Source organism: Crotalus tigris, unplaced genomic scaffold (genome assembly GCF_016545835.1).
Source record: "Crotalus tigris isolate CLP2741 ecotype Arizona unplaced genomic scaffold, ASM1654583v1 scf7180000017641.3106099, whole genome shotgun sequence".
Taxonomy (NCBI): Eukaryota; Metazoa; Chordata; class Lepidosauria; order Squamata; family Viperidae; genus Crotalus; species Crotalus tigris.
The window spans coordinates 2,492,091-2,506,086 of NW_024096535.1; the positions used below are offsets into that span (position 1 = coordinate 2,492,091).

Sequence of the window (13,996 nt, forward strand, 5' to 3'; positions counted from 1 at the left end):
TGTCCTCCAATTCACCATTGTATGGGATTTATACTTGAAGATTGTCATTGGGTATCTTGCATCTTTGATCTAAATTCAAATACTCTTAAAGGAAGAAATGGTACACATTTCAGAAGTTCAGTTCTTTGTGGGGTGTATTACAGGAAGTTTAACTCACTGCTTCTGCAACTATTTAAATATAGTAGGTAGGCTTACTGCTTATCACTCTTCAATGAAGCTCCATTCCTGCCTGGAGAAGACTACAGTTCATTCTATACAGATGATCCTCCTCTTTTATTTTATATGTTTTAATCCCACCTTTATTATTTTTATAAATAACTCAAGGTTGAGAACATACTTAATACTCCTTCCTCCTCCCGTTTTCTCCATAACCACTCTGTCAAGTGAGTTGGGCTGAGAGTGACTGGCCCAAAGTCACCTAGTTGGCTTTCATGTCTAAAACCAGGACTAGAACTCACCATCTCCTGGTTTCTAGCCCAGGTGATGCACTAAGCTTTCTAGTGCAATCCATAACTATAGCTGTATCTATCTCAGTTCATCTATCTGCTCTCACGGCTTACTGCATTAGAAGTACAATCGTCTTTTTCCCTTATTGGGTTTTCAACTGCCAATAAGGGTTTAGCACAGTGGTTCTCAAAACTTTTTAATGCCGCAACCCCCAACCGGTCGTAAGTCGAGGACTACTCAACCGGTCGTAAGTCGAGGACTACTCAACTGGTGCAGCACTGTTTGCAGAATGGGACTTTTGGTGGGCTCAGCAGGGCAGAGACAGCCTGGACAATTCCTATTGGCTTTTGAAAGCCAATAGAATTAGACTCTATTCAAGAGAGTCTATTCTATTGGCTTTCAAAAACCAATAGAATAAAAGAGAGTAGCACAGCTAAGGAAAAGGGGGGGGAAATGGCGGACTGCGTTGTTTGGCGACCCCCGTGAAATGGTCGTTCAACCCCAAATGGGGTCCCGATCCACAGGTTGAGAACCACTGGTTTAGCAAGAGGGAAACTCTACTATACCTGTTGGATCATATTGTGGAAGTTGAACCACTCATGAAAAGGCAATGTAGTTGTGTAAATAGTTTATTCAGTCATATGCCATGAACAGATCAGAAAAGTAACATGAATTGCTTTTATAAAACACCTATAATATTGCTAAGAAGCAGATCTATCTACTAGATAAAAGATCCAAGAGAACATGCCAATATTACAGCCTATGTCATCATACTGAAGTATTGCAGTGTGTTATGAATTCTCCTGCAGCTGTTTATGGGACCTCAAATAATATTGCTGAGCTGGATATTACTCAAATCAAAAATATTAATCTTCCATCATGGAAAAGATGTAATCATGGCATGTTCTCTTCTGCATGTCAAATATACATTGCTGGATTCTGTCAGCATGATGCCAGTTGTTTAAAATAAATTTTCTGTAAAGAGACAAGCAAAGGTTAATGAAATAACTTTTGAGCCCCAGACTGTCCATTTAGTTAAATATAAAAACAAAACAAAACTATAAGTTAAGAACATTCAGATTGTATAGCACAAGTTGATGCATTTTTAAACAATATTTACAGTATTACCCGAGACTAGAGTGGGAATTAAAGAGAAGTGTAAAAACCATAAAAAAGCACCAATTTTGTAGCAAAATATCTGTACATTTAAAAACATTATCATATAACTACACATTATCAAAGGAATATGGGACCTTGACCAGTCGTTCACAGAAGCACAATATAAAAAAAAAAGAATTAAATGGTTAAATACTATACAATAAATTTTACAATTAACATAATGATGCAGTGCTACCAGCAATGGGAAGGATGTAGGCAAGATTATTCTCTTATCTTCCAGTTTTTTACTTTGGAGAAAAAAAATCAAAGGTCCTACCTTGAAGCAATATTGATAAATAAGACGGTAAAATTAGCTTAAAGCTTAACGTATGAGCATCCCAATCCAAAAAGAGGATTTCTAAGCATTAATCATCTGAATTTTCCAAGTATATCTAGAAGAAGGCGTGGCAGAACCTAGGGCGGAGTTAAAAGAGGAACCAGTCTAGAATCCATACGTAAGCCACAAGCGAACTCAGCAGGTGTTAACCATTAGTTAAGCATATTCCTGTGCATGGGCATTAGTAGTAATGAATCAATTGAACTGGACCTGATCTGATCTTTCGTGCCTGACAGTATCCAGCTGCACTGCATTACATTCAACAGTTTGTGTAACCTGAATGTTAACTGAAGGCAATCCAATGCAGAAACATTGAAAATGGATTGGTGCAAAGAATAAATGGAAGTGAACTACGCAATTTCCTTTGTAACAGAATCCCACAGCATTCCTGCAATGTTACACTAACTTTGTTAGTAGGGCACTGCCTTTTCACCATTTTGAGAATTGAGCAGTTTGTGATCCTTATGAATTCTAATACTGATTATTGAGAAGTTAATACCTTAGTGCTAATTATTAAATATCATTGATACCCCAGGGTTAGGGTTAAGGTTATGCTTGCCACTATTTAAAAAAAACACAATAACTGTGTGCAGCGTGCCCATCCTCTGCAGCTATATCCCCTTGTTTTACCTTTACCATCCAGTGGTGTGTACTAGGTAGAAGTTGAAAACAGGCAAGTGTGTATTTAATCTAAATCCCATATTATTTCCCACATTGTATTTACAGCAGAAATCCCTCTAGCTAAACCAATTAGCTTTAAATCTTGTCAACTGTATTCATATCTCCCTTAACATTTGCTTTATAGATATTTCCTCCCAGCCTTAGAGTGAACTAAATGTTCTTAAAGGGTCCAAGTTATTTTAATATCTTTTGCTCCTTTATATATGATAAAGTCCTTCTCCATGCATACATGTACACATATGTGTGTGCATATATACACCCACATGTATATAAACACACACATACACATCTATATAATGCTAGTAAGTGCAGCTGAAGCTCAAAGTTAACTCTTCAAAGTGTTCAGGAATGTACTGAAAATATTAAAAAAAATCTACAGCAGCTCTTATCAGAACATCCCCTATTTACAACCTGTTATGAAATAAAAAAGTCCACTGAAGGCTATTTACTAAACCGTATGTAACAATAACAAAAAAAAAATACAGTATGTATTTTACATTTTGGTTAAGAACACTGAAGAAGTTTTATTGGTGTAAAAAGTTACCCAATCAAAATAAAAAGAGTCCTATTGCTTTCCATAATTTGAGTAGGTCCTTGAAATTTAGGCACTTGGTAGCTACAGTTGTATGGCCAGCCCATTTTTTTTTTTTTTTGCTTTAAATTTTTTATTTTTCATTCCTATACATTTTCAGCCCTTACTGAGCCCTTCAGAAGACTAGTTAAAGGAATTCCGAACAAGGCCATAATTAAAATGGCAACATAAACAGAGTCCGCGTGGTGAGGAAGCGATCAAGGGCACTTTCTACTGGTTTGCTGGCGCAGCTTCTCCCATCTGGCTCACATAGCCAGTTCAGCACCATTGACAGCACGTAGGTTCTGATCGTCGACACGCCGCCGGACACTTCTCCTCACCGCATCGGCTCGTCGGTAGGGTTGGTTTCTAAGATCTGTGGGAAAACAGTGGAGGAGTCAGAAGCTGACCAGCCCCTGCGTTTGGATCCAGAGAGGGAGGGTCTTGCTGGCAGCCCATCAAAGCAGCTTGAAGCCAAGGAGAAAAGGGACCACTTAGGATTCACAGAGAACTGAGCAAAGAGCATAGAGGGGCCTATTTTCACCTATTAAAAAAAAAATGCAAGGAGAATTTCTTTCTTTCTCTTTCTTTCTTTCTTTCTTTCTCTCCTTCCCTCCTCCCTTCCTTCCTTTTTTGCAAGCCTATGCTGGGGACAGAAGCTTCTGATCCCTTGATGGCAGCTCCACTTTGCTATTTATGAAGCAGCTGTAGGAGCTGTTTCTCCTTCCATCCTTGCCTCGCCTTCCTGAATACCTCCACAGGTTGAAAGCTTTCATCAGCTCTTTCCTTGCAGAGTAAATCACTCTCTGGAAGAAAGGTCTTCCATCACAGGCTCAGCCATGGGACATCAACCCAAATCTTCACTAATGCTCTCCCTGAGAAAGAAGGAAGAAAAGGGTGGATGATCCCACAATCCCAGGAGGGAGGGAGAGGAGAAAGGAAAGATGCTAGTAGGGACAGCTGTGACTCAGTGTTAACCTCCACTGAAATCTGGGAGGCTGCTGAGTTCTTCCAAAATTCCTCCTCTTCCTCCTCCTCCCGTTTTCTATTTACCAAGGGAGGGCGTCTCCCATCCTGTTCAGTCTAAAGCTATATAGATATACCTCAACAGAAACGAGAGTGACAAACAGGCACTACCCTTTCTCTTTCTCTCTTCCCACAACTTATCCCAAAGATCCTTTCGTCCGTATGCCCTCTCTTCCCAAGCTACATCGAATTTCCCAGCTAAATTGGCTCTGCCAACCCCAATTCTAACAGGTGAGCTGACAAGAGTAGCAAAATAAAATAAAAAAAAATAAACCAGGGGCTAGTAAAGGCTCTTGTTACTGCCGAACAGTATTATCAAGAGCAAAATAGGTAATCTCACAGCTGGTAAAAGTGATGATTTGCCGTTTTCATTTCCGCACAATGCCCCAAGGGATCCAGTCATGAATCCTCTGCTGAGAAAGGACATTTTGTTGACTTCAGTTGACTTGCTAACACCTCGTCTCAGCTTAAGGAAGAGGAGTGGGAATTCAGCGGAGAGCTCTCAGGCCGTGAGTAAAGCCCGAGATCAGGTTTACGCTTCTTCTGAGCTACAGAAGTGATTGAAAACATTGCGCTGTAGGTAGGCTAAGAAAGTTTGGCTCCTAGTGACTTCATGGATGTCACTTGGCAGTTTTAATGGCGACTTATAGCCTGCCATTCCCTTCTGCCAGGATGTCTTCTGACCTCTCAGTCTAACCTACAGCCCTGTTTTTCGTGGAGGTCTTTGTGCCAAGAACTAACCAGTCCAGGCCCTGTTTAACTTCTGCTGTCTGAAAGATACTGTCACCTGCTGAGATGTGGTATAGGTTGCGTTAGCATCTTAAGGTCCACCTCACCGGTAGAGCTGGTTTGGTTCCGATTCCTGTTCTTCAGAAAGTGCGCGGGTAGGGCTGATTGGTGTTTTCTTTGCATGACAGCAGTGCCTGGATCAGGAGCTCACCATCCTGACCTAATACGATTAATAACCCCAAAGCCAGGTCTTCCCAGGCTCTTCACAAGTGAAGCAAACGAAGGCAGTGAAGGATGAGGCAAATCCCTCCTTTTATCTTCCATCAACAAGATTTCCTAAGATTTTTTTTTTCTACACACATAAGAACTGTCCACATATATAAAACATCTGTTCTCTGGTATCTGCTCTGCTGGATTCTTAAGTCCAAGATAGATGAGATCAATACATTTTGGGATGTTTTGAAGGGGGAAAAAAATGTTTCCTACAGAACGTTGACATTGGTCTTTTTTTTCACTTGGCTGCCTTTCCTACGCCTCGCTCACTCTTGGAAGTCTGCTTTCGTATACTTTGCTCAGCTCTTGAGAATCCCCACTGTAACTGAACCTACAACCCGAAACAGCGAGAATGTAACAATGCCTCAGTCCTGGACCAGGGGATTCAGAAGGAGCGGCCAAGTTCTATGGGAGAGGCATTCAATTGGTGACAATCACAAAGTGATTTATAACTTTATGCATGACAGACTCGTCAGGCCAGCGTGATGTGCAATTAGTTCACAGAGTGAAATAAGTTGGGGGGGGGGGTTGTAGTCACCGTGAGTTTGTGGTGAGGGGGGGCACAGAGGGAGGCTCAGCCAATTTCACTGTATACATGTTATACTTTTGATAATAAAGGGTTTATTTATTTATTTAAAGTCTCCCCAAAGTTCACATAGGCCAACAACTTTCCTAAGGCCAAGATAAATGGTTTTATTGCCAGGATAAATGGTTTTATTGCCAGGAAGCAGGTCCAGCCCATTTGACTTGCTGGCCCAAATAGAGGAGGATCACAAATCAATGATAACTGATCACAAATCAATGTCTGCAGGTGAATCACTGTCTCTAAAATGTTTCACAGGGTTATTGTTTTTTTTTTGTTTTTTTTTTTTTTTTTTGCACAGTAGCATTCTCTCTGGCCTTGGTGGTTGTGCCTGTGAAACAGCCACAACCTGACTTCTCAATATTTTAAAGGGGCATGTGCTTCCCCCCCCCCCCCACTTAATGCTTATCCCAGGAAAAGATTTCATGAGTTCAATCTCTATGCACTGGGATTCCCTTGGAGAGGGATGGGCATTGAGGCCTGCAGTTCCTGTCCCCCGCCCCCTTATGCTGGTCCCAATATCTTCTTGAGCTCCCAAACATCTATAGACCTCCAGATCAGATTCTGGGGGGGGGGAGTTTACTTTGGAGGCATTTAAGCCATTAACATGTTCTTGGAAAGTCCTTCAGCCACTCTGGTGAATCAGGTCACAACTATCCCTGTGGAACATTTTGTAAAGCAAGAGTTCTGCATGTAAAAAAAAAAAAAGTGGTCTGCTTCTATAAGAGCAACTCAGCTGCTGGAATCTGGGAGAAAGTTGGCAGCCTTCTTTTATGCCCCCTCTTCCCTCCTTCTGCCCCTAATATAGGCCAAGACATAAAAGCACAGGCAAAGCACCCCTCCTTTTAGAAGGCAATGCAGAGATGAACGAGAGAGCAGCGATCATTGATCAGTGCTACAAGTAAAGGAATCCCACATATATGACACAGACAAGGGGTAGAAGAGCTAGATGGCCCGGCAATGCTCCCAGGCCTTAACTGGACACAGGTCCTTTCTGTTCCTAAGATCTATCTTGCAGCAAATTTTGTGTGGCATTCAGAGAGAGGAGGAAGCTAAATAAAAAGTGATGCTTGCCAGCTCTGTGTATCCTCCACCACCGGTGTGCTAGAAGAAATCCTTACCCTCGAGTGAACATTTGGAAATTTAGTGATATTATTCTTCTTTAAGGCTAAACAAGAAGGGGAAAAAAAAACACAGAATGAAGGTTAAGTTTAAAATGGGATGGAACATGATGAGCAACTCAATTCAGTGCCCCAAAGCAAAGCAAAACAAAGGCAAAAACCACACTCCGTTTTAAAGGTTCAGCAGGTTAGCAAACAAACAAACAAACAAAAAAACAAAAAAGCAAGAATGAGTGAAGCCAAAAAGTAAAGAAGATTAAACAGAGAAAAATACAGCCCACCCTAACCATTAGCCAATTAAACTCCAAGCTGCTTTGAACAATGGCTCCAGAACAACCAGGCATCATTTTCATTGGAAAGAGCAAGCAGGATTTGGACAGATCGTATCGCTTTCTTTTATACCTTCTGTTGTTATATCAAAGGCGACAATATTAACAGATATTCAACCTCCACTTTGTAACAGTTCACATCAAAAGGTTTCAACGCATCCAGTTCCATGGCAATCGGCTTGGGTTGTTTGTTATCCAGAGACAATTTGAGACAGATTGTGGCCAGCTTTGTTTTTTCAAGCAGAACTGTCTTTGACTTTCTCCTCCACCGTTGTTAAGCCTTGGTGAGCTAGCCTGAGATTGGTTTAACATTCATGTAGATCTTCTCACTTCTTAGCTCAAAACGCAAGGCTGCTTGTGATTGGGGTTAATCTGGCTCCTGATTTTTTACTTCGAAATTTTGACTTTAAATTTCCCAAATTATTAAACCAAGAACAGCTCCTGTGTTTTCTTAAAGGTAGTACTGTACTTTCCGGTGTATAAGACGACTTTCTAAAGTGTTGAAATCAGCGCCGAAGTCAAGGGTTGTCTTATACGCCGAGTCGTCTTATACGCTGGAAATAACGGTAGTTTCTGGCATATAAGATGACTTTCTAGGCATGCAACTCAGCGCCGAAGTCGGGGGTCGTCTTATACGCCAGGTCGCTTTTTAAGCTGGAAAATATGGTATTCATATAGAGGCATTTGGAGGTTTTCAGCTACATTGGCATGGAACTGAAGCTAACACAGCTATGGATCTGGCAGGATAAAAATGGAGGGAGGGAAAAGATTTTGACATGCAGACACCAACATGCAAGCAGTGAATAGAATGACGATATAAAAAAAAATGCTTTTGCAGATCCCAAACCAAGTTCCCCCCACCTCCCAAAATTTAACTTTTCTTTCGAGGTGCACAGCATTTCTCTCCAAAGTGGGCTACAGTGATTCTGATCTAGCCTAGGCAACTTGCTGTAACTAACTTTTCTTGAGCTCCCAAGAAAGCCATCAAGGGTTAGGAAAATACTGAGAAAAAGGTATCCTGTGAATGACTCCTTAGCTTCCTATTTTCCTATCCCTTGTAGCAGATACCATGTGAGCCCCAGAAAAGACAGATAGAGATTGAGGGAACTCAATATACTAGATCTGAAGCATCTCTGCCCACTTCAGACCTAAATACTGCATACCTCTATTTCTCACACAAACACGGTTTACTACTTCCAGATAAAGGCTTAATACCAGGACTTATGCAACAGTAATCAATCTACTAAGATCAAGAAGAACCCAAAGTAGAAGAGCAAACAAAAAAAAAAAACTAAGGGAATCGTCTGTCGTGATTATTGCTACACCCCTCAACAGTTGCTTGTAAACTGAGTGGAGTGGCTGGCAGCACAGATTTCCCATATTGGCTGTTCTATGGCATTTAGCAACTAGACTGGGAGGTGTCCAACGTTGGCAAGTCCACAACTTTAAGACTTGTGGACTTCAACTCCCAGCCACGATGGGTAATTCTGGGAGCTGAAGTCCACAAGTCTTAAAGTTGCCAGCGCTGGACAGCCCCGGGTCTAGACCCTGAAATGAATGGGGTGGAATAAGCTTTCACATGGTGGGTGGAAGGGAGCAAATCATTACTGGCAAACAGGAACGTGCAGGGAGATGATGGCCAGGGAGATGGTCATGTAAAACGTGATTCCACAGGGATGCCAGACGTTACAGACCCCATTCAACACCCCCATTGCCGTAAAGTGGAGAAATGTCAAAAAAAACCTACAGCAACCTTTTATTTTTTTAAGAGGATCAGCTGTGAAAGAGGAATAGTTTAGTAATGGAATTCCTCTGTGAGAACAGGTTCGCAGAAAAACCGAGAGCCACGCTTGGCCGTTCGGGCAGTAAAGGGCACCGTCTTCAGCACTGCATGAAAATAACAGCCAGACAAGACAGAAGACAGTAAGAAGCAAAGATCTCTCTCATTAGTATACGGTTAGTGTTTTATTAAAGGCACCCTACAGCAGATCATCTCTCAATTAACCACAATAAGGGTTGTGTGACTGGGTTCTTGTCAAAACACCTTTCCACCTTGATGGCAGCCACTGCTTTGTCTCAGCTTCCCTTTGCGGGTTGATGTTCCCTCTCCCTGCTCCCCATAAATTGGGCTGGATCAATTCCCGGTGGACTTTCACGCTTAAAGCCAGTTTGACTCCACAGAGAAGTTCTTGCCATTCTAGTGGAATCTTTTGCAGAACATCCGTGTACCTAGCATCTGTACAACTAGTTGTGTATACTTATTGTGTGGCTACAGTAATATAGTAATAAATATTTCTTGCGCTTCTCTGTACTCATAAGCGTAGTGCCAAATACAACATTTAGAAAAAGTGGATGGATGACTGCCAATGTAATAATAATTAAAAAAAAGGTAAGCTTAAGATATAAAAAGCTTCATCCATTCTGCTAGGGCAGTAGAAAGCATGCAAACCAAACTGCAGCAAGTAATGGGTCTGTTACAGAAATCTTATGTTGTCTGCCCAAGCTCTCTTTCTCTTATCTATTACAAATTAGACCCAGCCATGGTGTCCCTATTGTGTTCAGTTATGAACTGCAAATAAGAGGGTGCATAAAGTTTGTTGCAAGAAGAATACGCAATCCCAAAGTTTCGTGCAACTCAGCATCTCACATGAAACCATGCCTTCCATTACTCCTTTACAGATAGTTCTCACCAACTATCTCATTGAACAACTGTTTAAAGTTAAGATGGTGTTAAAAAAAATATATAGCTGTGTGACCAGTCCTTACATCTGTAGTCACGTGATTGCCATTTCTGTCCTTTGCAATTGGCTTGTGACAAGCTGAGTTAATAGAGAAGGCGGAAGTAAAATCGTACGTCATGGTCCCGTGATGTTTCGCTTAGCAATCATGGTGCTTAGCAATGGAGTTGTTGGTCCTAAATGTGCTTGTTAAGCAAGAACTACCTGTAAGGCTCTGACTATTAATGTTAGTAGCAATTTTACAGTAATGTGAACTTTTAAGGACTAGGTTAAAACACTAACAGATTTGCAAACAAATGAAACCGATTCCAAGATTTCTCTAGCATGCCTCTGATGAACACAGCAAGACTGTACAGTCTATGGCAGTGTTTCTCAACCTTGACAATTTTAAGGCATGTGGACTTCAACTCCCAGAATTCCACAGCCAGCACATGCCTTAAAATTGTCAAGGTTGAGAAACACTGGTCTATGGCTTTCGTTGTGACAACATGAATAAATACACAGTGATGTTTCAGTGAGACTACTGCCACTGAACAGGCCTAAAGGCCTGAAATTTGACCAACTTAAATTAATGGTGCATCAATTAACGTTCCTACTGGTTATCGTTTACAAGGCCTTAACCAAGCAATTAAAAGAGAACACTAGAAATAAACGTTGTCTGTATTGTGTTTTTGAAACAGGCTCTTTGCAGTATGCGGGGGGGGCCACGGGGGCTTTACCTGTGATGATATCTTCAATAGCACCATCTTTTCCTTCATAAACATGTCTGTTGTCCTTGACTTGTCGTCGTCTGAGCTCTGCAATTAGTTCCTGCTGCTGTCGCTTAGTTTTATGAGATGGAGACTGAAAGACAGTGGAAGAGGGTTACACCGCTGAGTAAAGATTAGCGCTCAAAGAGACAGTAGCGCTCCTTTCCCTACTAATCGAAACGCTACATCCTGGGAGGTAATACAGCTGGTCCTTACGACTTACGACCACCATTTCCATTGCTAAGACAATTGTTAAGTGAGCTCTGTCCCCTTTTACAACTTTTCCTGTCGCAGTTGTTGAATGAATCACTGCAATTGTTAAGTCAGTAACACCGATATTGAGTGAATCTGGCTTCCCCATTGGCTTTGCTTGTCAGAAGATCGCAAAAGGGGATCCCGTTTGACTCCCTGGACACAGCAGCTGTCGTAAGTACATGCCAAGTTGCCCAGCATCTGAATTTTGATCATGTGACTATAGGGATGCTGCAGCGGTCGTAAGTGTGAAAAATGGTCATAAGTCTCCTTTTTAAGGGCCATTTAACATCAAACTGTCACTAAACAAATGGATGTAAGTCGAGGGCTACCTACACGGGAAGCTGTTCTATACCAAAGCAGCTCATCTGGCTGAACACAATCAACTCCTGCAATAAAGATGATTAGGGGACTGGAGGCTAAAACATATAAGGAACAGTTGCTGGAATTGGGTATGTCTAGTTTAACAAAGAGAAGGACGAGGGGGGACATGATAGCAGTATTCCAATATTTCAGGGGCTGCCACAAAGAAGAGGGAGTCAAGCTATTTTCCAAGGCACCTGAAGGCAGGACAAGAAGCAACAGATGGAAACTGATCAAGGAGAGAAGCAACCTAGAACCAAGGAGAAACTTCCTGACAGTTAGAACAATTAACCAGTGGAACAACCTGCCTCCAGAAGCGGTGAATGCTCCAACACTGGAAGTTTTTAAGAAGAGACTGGAAAGCCATTTGTCACTCATGCCCTTGTCACCTCACGTCTGGACTACTGCAACGCGCTCTACATGGGGCTACCCTTGAAAAGTATTCGGAGACTACAGTTGGTCCAGAATGCAGCCGTGCGAGTGATAGTGGGTGCTCCTCGATACACCCACGTTACACCTATCCTCCGTGAGCTGCACTGGTTGCCTATTGGTCTCCGGGTCCAATTCAAGGTGTTGGTTATTACCTTTAAAGCCCTATATGGCTCAGGGCCAGGCTATTTGCGAGACCGCCTACTACCTCATAGTTCCCTTCGTCCGGTTAGATCCCACAGGCTGGGCCTCCTTCAGGTCCCGTCGGCCAAGCAGTGCCATTTGGCGGGGCCGCGGAGGAGGGCTTTCTCTGTGATGGCGCCCACGTCTTGGAACCAGCTCCCCCCGGAGATTAGGACCGCTCCCACCCTGTTGGTTTTCCGCAAGCTGCTTAAGACCTGGCTTTTCTGGCAGGCCTGGGGTTTATAAAATCTGACCCCTGGATGACTGTAATTGTACTGTTTTTTTTATTGAAATTTTTTGCAGTTTTACAATAAAATAATCCCCCTCTCCCACCCACCCCTCCCACCCATCATCCTCCCCCCTTCTTCCCAGAGCTGAATACAGGGTTAATAAAAACTAAAAAAAACCTTACAACTTAAATAAACATCAAACAATTATAAATACATTAAAAAAAACAACAAAATTTTAAATACTTTTAACTCCAATATATAAAAACAAAACAAAACAATAGTTCTAATCGTTACCTTAAACATAAATTATTCAAAAGCTAGATAATACTTTTTAATCTCATATTTATGCTGTATAAAATTCACCCATCTTTTCCACACCAAAAAATATTTCTCTTGCGATTGATCTTTCAAATAAGCCGAAATTTTTGCCATTTCAGATAAATAAGAAACTTTAAGAAACCATTCCTCTAAAGTAGGCAAAAACTCCTTCTTCCAGTATTGCCCTATCAGCAGCCTTGCCGCTGTAATTAAATTCAACATTAAAATAATTTCTTTATCATCATAATCAACAATAATACCTAATAAAAACAGTTGTGGTGTAAATTTTATCCTTCTATTAAAAATTTTTTTGAATATTCCACCAAATCTTAATCCAAAAAGCCTTTATATTTTTACATGACCACCAAATATGATAATACGTTGCATCCAAACAACCACATCTCCAACATTTAGGCTGCAGATTTGGATACATACGAGACATCTTCTGTGGATCAAGATGCCACCTATAAAACATATTGTACTGTTTGTTTGTCATGTTTTATGTTGTTTTTATTGTTAACCGCCCAGAGTCCTACGGGAGTGGGGCGGTTTATAAATTTTAAAAATAAATAAATAATAAATAAAATGAATGGTATAGGGTAGTGGTGGCGGACCTATGGCACGCGTGCCAGAAACGGCACTCAGAGCTCTCTCTGTTGGCACACGCGCCACCACCGCCAGCAGCAGGTCCATCAGGCCGCCACCTCCGTCTGGAGCAGGAACCCCACCCAGCACAAAGGAGGCGAAGCAGCCAACTAGCAAGCTCGAGGTGGTAGAACAGAGGTCACCAACCATTGTTGATTGGTGGACTGGAAGAAAAAGGAGGGGGAAGCATTTTACATACGTGCATGCATGCACGGGGCCACGAGCACACACAGGCTGCAAATGGGGCAGAGCTAGTGCCTGCATGATATTCACTAGCCCTGCCCCGTTCTTGCGTGGTGCAGCGCCTTGTATCTGCATCCTGCAGTGTAGCAGCGGCTGTTTTTGCACTTTGCAGCCCAGTGGCCCATTTTTGTGCCCCCGGGTTTTGCGTGCCAGAGGCAGCACTCAGAGGCGCCTCCCTGCCCTCCCCCAGTGTACCACAATGCTGATGCGGCCCTGGCACTTTGCAATAAATAAGTGAGTTTTGGGTTGTGGTTTGGACACTCGGTCTCTAAAAGGTTCGCCATCACTGATATAGGGTTTCCTGCCTGAGCAGGGGGTTGGACTAGATGACCTCCAAGGTCCCTTCCAACATTATTATCAATCATCGCACAGTCAGCCAGATGTTCAGACTGGATTTGGTATTTTGTCTACCTATCGAGTCCTTACCCAGGACCTGGGATAGGCAGATGTGGATGTTTGATGGTATTACAGGTATCGTCGCAGGATGGAAGCAGTTCCTAATAAGGCCGCCTTTTGCAATTGACTAATAGCAAATTTGTCAATGCCAATGGTGTTCAAGTGGTGCTCCAGTTGTTTTGGGATTGCGCCCAA

General features: G+C 42.1%; 1 protein-coding gene across 9 annotated transcripts in view; it reads right to left on the bottom strand.

Moving 5' to 3' along the window:
* Window positions 1-1,058: 1,058 nt before the first annotated feature.
* The window catches only part of FMNL2 (formin like 2), a 239,960-nt gene continuing 227,022 nt past the window's right edge, over window positions 1,059-13,996 (bottom strand). For 3 of the 9 annotated variants that reach the window (XM_039335432.1, XM_039335429.1, XM_039335438.1), the window contains 2 exons: window positions 10,713-10,836; window positions 1,059-3,570 (listed from right to left, as the gene is read on the bottom strand). In XM_039335432.1, coding sequence (XP_039191366.1) covers window positions 3,461-3,570; window positions 10,713-10,836 — 234 coding nt within the window. In that variant the 3' untranslated portion in view covers window positions 1,059-3,460. The other 6 variants (XM_039335436.1, XM_039335433.1, XM_039335434.1 and 3 more) reach the window with 3 other exon arrangements.